General features: G+C 45.1%; 1 protein-coding gene across 1 annotated transcript; it reads left to right on the top strand.

Annotated features, from left to right (window-relative positions):
• The first annotated feature begins 301 nt into the window (after positions 1–301).
• Positions 302–2842, top strand: LOC137434243 (frizzled-2-like). Its single transcript, XM_068127061.2, has one exon. It carries the CDS (start codon positions 581–583, stop codon positions 2285–2287), a length of 1707 nt encoding a protein of 568 aa, XP_067983162.1. The 5' UTR covers positions 302–580; the 3' UTR covers positions 2288–2842.
• The last annotated feature ends 4611 nt before the right edge of the window (positions 2843–7453 follow it).

The raw sequence follows: 7453 nt of genomic DNA, 5'->3' as shown, positions 1-7453 counted from the left end.
TCTGTCGTTTCCCTCCCTGTACCCGCGACTGTGAGAAAATTGAGCCCCTCGGGGCTCCCGCTAACAATGCCTCATCATACGCCATATCAGCAGCCCGAGCGCGCCGATATTATCTCGGTTCCGATAATTAGAGGGCGGAGTTTTAACGGGGCGGGTCTTCGACGGCCGTCACTCAAACGACCCCACCAATGGACGTGCGTGGGACGCCGCTGCTATTGGCCACTCGAGTAATTGTCCGAGCTGTTCAAGGCGGCCCTTTCCTCGATGAGAGCTCAGCGGTCGGCCTTCGCGGGCCGCCTTGAAACAGTTGCGTTGGACAAAGCGCCGGCGAGGAATCTGGGCTCGTGCGCTCTCGCGGTCTCGCCTCGCACGAGTTCGTCGGAAAGGACGAGCGGGTCGTTCCTGGAGGGTCTGTGTGCGCATCGATGTTGTACTGCGGAGCACACGGATTCGGCGTTTCGAAACGGGATTCGTGAGCGGGAGAAGGGACCGAAAGGTAGCCAACACGGGAGTTTGCGCACTCGGGGAGGAAACTTTTGGGGGTTTCCTGGGGGTGTGTGTGCACTGGGTTTAGCGTGCAATGGCGGAGGCGACGAATAGGTCGGTTCGCTGGCGCTCGTGGACGCGACTCCTCTTTTGCTTTCCGCTCCTCCTGCTCTGCGAAGCGCAGGGTCACGGCGGCGACAAGGGCATCTCGGTGCCCGAGCACGGATTCTGCCAGCCCATCTCGATCCCTCTGTGCACGGACATCGCGTACAACCAGACCATCATGCCCAACCTCCTCGGACACACGAACCAGGAGGACGCGGGACTCGAGGTGCACCAGTTCTACCCGCTCGTCAAGGTCCAGTGCTCGCCCGAGCTCAAGTTCTTCTTGTGCTCCATGTACGCGCCCGTGTGCACCGTGCTCGAGGAGGCCATCCCGCCCTGCAGGTCTCTGTGCGAACGGGCCCGCCAGGGCTGCGAGGCTCTAATGAACAAGTTCGGCTTCCAGTGGCCCAATCGGCTCCGATGCGAGAATTTCCCCGTACACGGCTCGGACAGAATCTGCGTGGGACAGAACCACTCGGACGAGGCGTCCGGGGTCCACCCGACCACGCCCCCGATTCCGCGGGGTCCCGGGGACTCGGGTCCGTATCGACCTCGCGGCCCTGGCTCAGGTGGTGGACCCTACAACTACCCGTTCATGTGTCCACGTGCCCTGAAGGTTCCTCCCTACCTCAACTACCACTTCCTCGGGGAAAAGGACTGCTCCGCACCTTGCGAGCAAGGAAAGTCCAACGGTCTCATGTACTTCGACACCGAGGAGCTCTGGTTCGCCCGCATGTGGGTCGGAGTGTGGTCCATCCTTTGCTGCGCCTCCACGCTATTCACCGTTCTCACCTACCTGGTAGACATGCAGCGCTTCAGGTACCCGGAGCGACCCATCATCTTCCTTTCTGGGTGCTACGCCGTGGTGTCCATCGCTTACATCGTGGGCTTCGTGCTCCAAGACCGTATCGTGTGCAACGACCGCTTCGCCGAAGACGGCTACAAGACCGTAGTGCAGGGCACCAAGAAGGAGGGCTGCACCATCCTCTTCATGATGCTCTACTTCTTCAGCATGGCGAGTTCCATCTGGTGGGTCATCCTGTCCCTCACCTGGTTTCTGGCCGCCGGGATGAAATGGGGCCACGAGGCGATCGAGGCGAACTCGCAGTACTTCCACTTGGCGGCCTGGGCCGTTCCCGCCATAAAGACCATCACCATCCTCGCCATGGGACAGGTAGACGGTGACGTCCTCACCGGGGTGTGCTTCGTGGGCCTCAACAACCTGGACGCCCTGCGCGGCTTCGTGTTGGCTCCTCTCTTCGTGTACCTGTTCATCGGTACCTCGTTCCTGCTCGCCGGCTTCGTGTCCCTCTTCCGAATCAGAACCATCATGAAGCACGACGGAACCAAGACGGAGAAGCTCGAGAAGCTGATGGTCCGAATCGGCATCTTCAGCGTCCTCTACACCGTCCCGGCGACCATCGTCATCGCCTGCTACTTCTACGAGCAGGCGTTCCGTGCTCAATGGCAGAAGAGCTGGATCGCCAAGACCTGCAAGAGCTTCGCCATCCCGTGCACGTACAGTCAGTACCCGCGCATGAAGCCCGACTTCACGGTCCTCATGATCAAGTACCTCATGACGCTAATCGTGGGCATCACTTCCGGCTTCTGGATCTGGTCCGGGAAGACCCTACAGTCTTGGCGCAACTTCTACAGTAGACTCAGTAACCGACCTCACGGCGAGACGACCGTCTGACACTAGACCCCTGCCTTCGTCCACGCTCTCCGCCGCCATTGCCCCTTTTTATCCTCCTGCCACTTCTTTTTGGCTTTTGAAAGTTGCTTTTTCTTTGTGAATATTGTACAGGCCCTGTACTTCAAGCAAAATTCTCACAATAACGTGGTTTTTTTTGTAAAACGTTTTTGATAACTTGTTCTAACTTTATTCTTCCATCCTTTCGCCGAAAGGTCCACTTTTTGATCTTGAAGCGGCAGGTTTTTATCCTCCATGGACTTGTTAGCGAAGGGATAAGTTTTGTTTTATATTATTCTTATTCGCAGGTTTGTTACATTTGTAATGTATTTCTATGCTACGGTGTCAGCTTGGCAGGGCAGTGCGGGTCGGTGCATACCTAGGACTGGTCCCTTGAAGCTGATCAGAAACCCAAAGGTAAAGCTGTGAAAGACCAGGTGGAGCCGCACGTGAGCGGTTTTCCTCGCAGCTCGGCCTAAATGCCACAAGCCATATATATACATTGACCCTGTCATATTTTATCCCATTTTTGTATATTAAAGTTTTCCAACGATTTTATTCCTGCTCGCTGTTGCCTTCTTTTCTTGTAGGGAAGGCAAGAAACGTTGGTGGGATGTCATTTGCTGGACGTTTAGAAAATAACCTGAACCTGATGTTTACAAATAACGTGAACCTCATGTTAAATGCGGAAATGAACAATTGGCTTTCCCCATTGTATAAACTTTCTGTAGTTAAATCCTCGATGATACCTTGGGTGTTCAAGGCATCACGTTTTGCAATAGGAAACGTACAGTACGGCATTATGGAAATGCTTTGAGGGAGTGATAATTTTGCTTCCTTACAATAATAGTCTTATGGCACAGCCGTACCTGATGTCACAGCCGTACCTGACGTCACAGCCATACCTGACATCACGATGAAAACGTTTGCTGTTCAAAGGAACATTTTCAATACATTGTGATGTTTCTTAAGAGATGTCAATTATTGCATCGCATGTTTTTTCATTCATTGGTTTGCTCTGCACACTTCCCTCCGGCCACACACACACACACACACACACACACACACACACACACACACACACACACACACACACACACACACACACACACACACACACACATATATATATATTTTTTTGTTTGTTTTTTTAAAATATATTTATTAGAAATAAATGAATATATGTTATAAATAAATTAATAAATATTTTAGATAAATATATTATAATTAAATATATTATATATATATATATATATATATATATATATATATATATATATATATATATATATATATATTACATGTACATAAATTTATTTATATTTATATAGCTATATATTTATATTTATTTAACTATATTTATATTTATTTATATTAATTTATATATGTTTGTATATATATATATTATATTTATTTGAAATAAATAAATATATGTTATAAAGAAATAAAATATATTATAATTAAATATGATATATATATATATATATATATATATATATATATATATATATATATATATATATATATATATATATATATATATATATATATAATATATATACATGTATGTATGCATATAAATTGCAAATTTTATTTCCGAGCTAGCCGTTATGTCTTTGCTATTGAAATTGGATTTCTGTTCTCATGTGGAATTATCTTTGTTGGATAAGTTGTCTCAACTGTACTTGTAATCAAATTTTATTTGTATTTCAATTTATAATACAATGGCTTTCCTCTGAACGACAGTTCAAAAGACCAAGCAGTTCAAAGACCATCTTGCTATTTGAAAGTCCGACTGAACGATTTGTAAATGGTTTTTTCCTCAGACTGACAGTAGTTAAACATATAGCTTTACCTGTGTTGAACATTATTGCGGTTGTACTCGTTTCATAGCGAATCTACTAATCAGGGAGTCCACTAAATGCATCGTAGTGTTGATCCTTGTTGTTGTTGCAAATTCTGTGTTTTATGTTCAATAATAAATAACGATGCGTATGTCTTAGCACATCATTCGTGGAACGAAATTCCGAACAGATCGTCCGAGGTAGCCCAGGTGCTCGGTATGCGATGCTCTGTTAGTGTGTAGACCTTGTCGTTAGTGTGTAGATCGATGCACACCGAGGCATATTGAATGTCCGATGCAGCCCTGGCATGCATCACGTTGTGCTCTTTCGAGATCTGCTTTGATAACCTGGAGAAGAAAGTATCTCGAAGACCATGTCTACTATGCCTGATCCAGTCTAGACATGCTCTTGCACAAAAAGCAGGAAAAACATTATATCATGTAAGTAACCGCCTTGTGTTTTATTCATATAATATGGGGCTGCTTTTTTAATATAATTTATGTATATATATATATATATATATATATATATATATATATATATATATATATATATATATATATATACAGCGCTTCAGGTATTTCTGCTACCTGCAGAAATCTGGGGATAGAAAGAAAGGGTGCAAGACCAGAAAGGAGGTGGTAGAAGACATAGACCACTGATCTGTCTGCGATGGTGAAGTGATAGACTCCGCTTCATTGTGGAAGATTCCAATAATCCTAGAGGCCTTGGTTTCCACGGCATCAAGGTGAGCAAGGTGTGAGGCAGAGTGGAGAGCAGTACTGCATCAAGCTGCAGATGAAGGACTTGTAGGTGGATAAGAGTTCAGGTGTGCCAAGGAAGGACTTTGTACGAATCAGGATGCCCAATCAGCATCTGGCTTTGGAAGCCAACTTGGAAATATGGTTTGCCCAAGAAAGATGCTTTACTTTCCACATGTCACCACTGAATGTAATTGTTTTGGTTACAACATAATTTTGCAATTGGTTTAATGTCAATAAGTGAAGTGCCTTTCTGGATTTCTGAACAGTTTATGTCCCTCTATCATTGGCTAAAACTCTGCTTGATCCAAAAAGCTGTCTACATATTGGACAAAGTGGTACAATTAAAGACACCCCAACCCCCCTTTTATTTTTGAATGTCCTATAAATTCCTCTCTGAGCTGGCAGGATGGCCGAGAGGTACACACACTCACCTCTAGGCTGTCTAGCCTTTGTTTGAATCTGGGCCCAACTATAAACTGCCATCCTGGTGTTTCAAAAGCAGGGTGATTCATCAATATGTGTGCCGCCCCTCGGATGGACGTTAAACTAGACATCCCATCTGCCAACATTAGTTGGTGGATGTCAAAGACCCCATGGTGTCCTTCATGAACAACGGGCGAGCTATCGCCAGCACCATGAACAAATTACAAATTCCTGCCCCAACTACTGCTGGAAGGCAATGGCAAACCACCTAGTGTAACCAATGCTGAGAAACTGCTTTGGCAGCATCAGCACTCTGTGACAGAGTATGGTACATCAGAGACATATTCTCTAATTTCCGTACTTTTCTTTTATATCTTTGCCCCTTTCCTGACCTTTTGTACATGGTGCTAACTGTTTGTTTGCATGGTGGTGTAGTCGTTGCTAGATTACTGCCAGCAACTATAAGGAGTGTAACTGTGGTCTTGAAAAGTCATTTTATTTCATTAATACAAACTTGGACCTTAATTGCGATGCTCAAGTCGAAAGATGTGTTTACTAATTATAACTGGTAATCTATGTCTGTTTGTCATAAGTATGAGTTTTTTTTATTTTCTTCCTTTTTTTTTTAGGCCCCAATTATTCCCATCTTGCGGGGTCAGCCAAGAATGTTTTTGACTCGAGTCTTTCACGAACTGGAAAGCCAGGCCTCACGCTTGACCGAAGATGGCAGGGATTTGTAATTTGTCCTCCGCGTCGTCGGTGATAAATCACTCGCTCTTTGCCAAAGACACCGTGGGATCTTTAACGTCCACCGACAACCAGTGCTGGCAGACGGGTCCAGCGGCTTAACGTCCCTCCGATGGCTGGCGGACACATTGATGAATCGCCCTGCCTGCGAAACACCAGGGTGAGAGTTTATATAACAGGGTTGAGATTCAAACCCAGGCTCGACAGCTCAAAAGGCCCGTGCACATACCCGTCAGCCATCTTGGCAGCCCAAGTATTTTCACTTCAACGAAAACTTTTATTCATGTAGATCGATCCAAAATTAACACCCATGCACTTTTTGACTATAAATGGCTGTAAACTATTTTAGCCACAGGTGCCAGACGTCACTTAGTTTCAGAGATGTGATCCTGCAATAAGATGGCGGCAGCATTATCCAGGTTTCTAGTTTCCATAGCGAATGTAGAAACCTTTCCTTTTGCGTAAAATTTCTGAGAGCTTGTAAAGCTGAAATGTTGCTGTTTTTGCATTTGTAACATATTGATAAAAAAAGAAAAGAAGGGCAACCAGAAAAAAAAATTGAAAGGGTACTTCTCGAGAACAGGAATTTGATTTTCCTCGGAAATACGTTTAGTCGCAGTGGAAGCTTTTGAAATCCTGGGGGAAAAGGTCTTATGAATTGTTAAAATTTGTAAGTAATTGCATTGTCTCGGCATAATTCAGCTTCGACTGAATTTTTGTGTTGCAAACACATTTGTGGACGACGAGCACGTCGGATGTGCGAGGAAAGGCTTCCAGCAGGATGAAAGAACCCAGCAGTATTTTCATGAGCAATGCGGGATTTAACCCAAGAATATGGTGTCGCAATCCTTGGCATAAATGTATGACTTGAAAGTAAAGCAATTAAAGTCAAATTAATGGTTGGCAAAAGTTGAGGCCAGGTGCAAGAATCCACTCGGATAGACCACAAAAGGGAGAGACAAAAGTAGAATAGGATAAGCGTTCAAATCTAGTCCTTGCAAAATGGTGGATTTTAAAAGCAGGCCTTCCCAGAAGTAAAATTGCTTATAAACCAGTTTTAATTCAAAGATAGATGGGCTCACGGGATTGTTTAACGGAGCCTGCACTCACCTTTGATTTGACTAGCCTCGGTTCGATACACCGTTTGTGCCATCCAACCGATACGGACACTAAGCCGGAAGATCCGGATCTTCATACAAAAAATTAAATAATTCTCATATCCGAATCCATATTTAGATCTTAACCAAAATGGAATCGATTCATCCTCATCATACACCCAACCCATCCACCAAGTTTCGGCCCAATCTGTACACAACCTTTTGAGATTTCCCACTTTGTCCGTTGGTGGACGTTAAAATGGCACGGTGTCCTTCATGAAATGTAGGGGAATT

The sequence above is a fragment of the Myxine glutinosa genome, chromosome 10 (assembly GCF_964187855.1).
Source record: "Myxine glutinosa chromosome 10, kmMyxGlut1.1, whole genome shotgun sequence".
Taxonomy (NCBI): Eukaryota; Metazoa; Chordata; class Myxini; order Myxiniformes; family Myxinidae; genus Myxine; species Myxine glutinosa.
The sequence above is the reverse complement of the archived record's forward strand: the minus strand, read 5'-3'. Positions and strand labels throughout refer to the sequence as shown.

Bases quoted from the DNA above. Each gene is read 5' to 3' on its own strand.
- LOC137434243 (XM_068127061.2), top strand. From the start codon at position 581: ATGGCGGAGGCGACGAATAGGTCGGTTCGCTGGCGCTCGTGGACGCGA.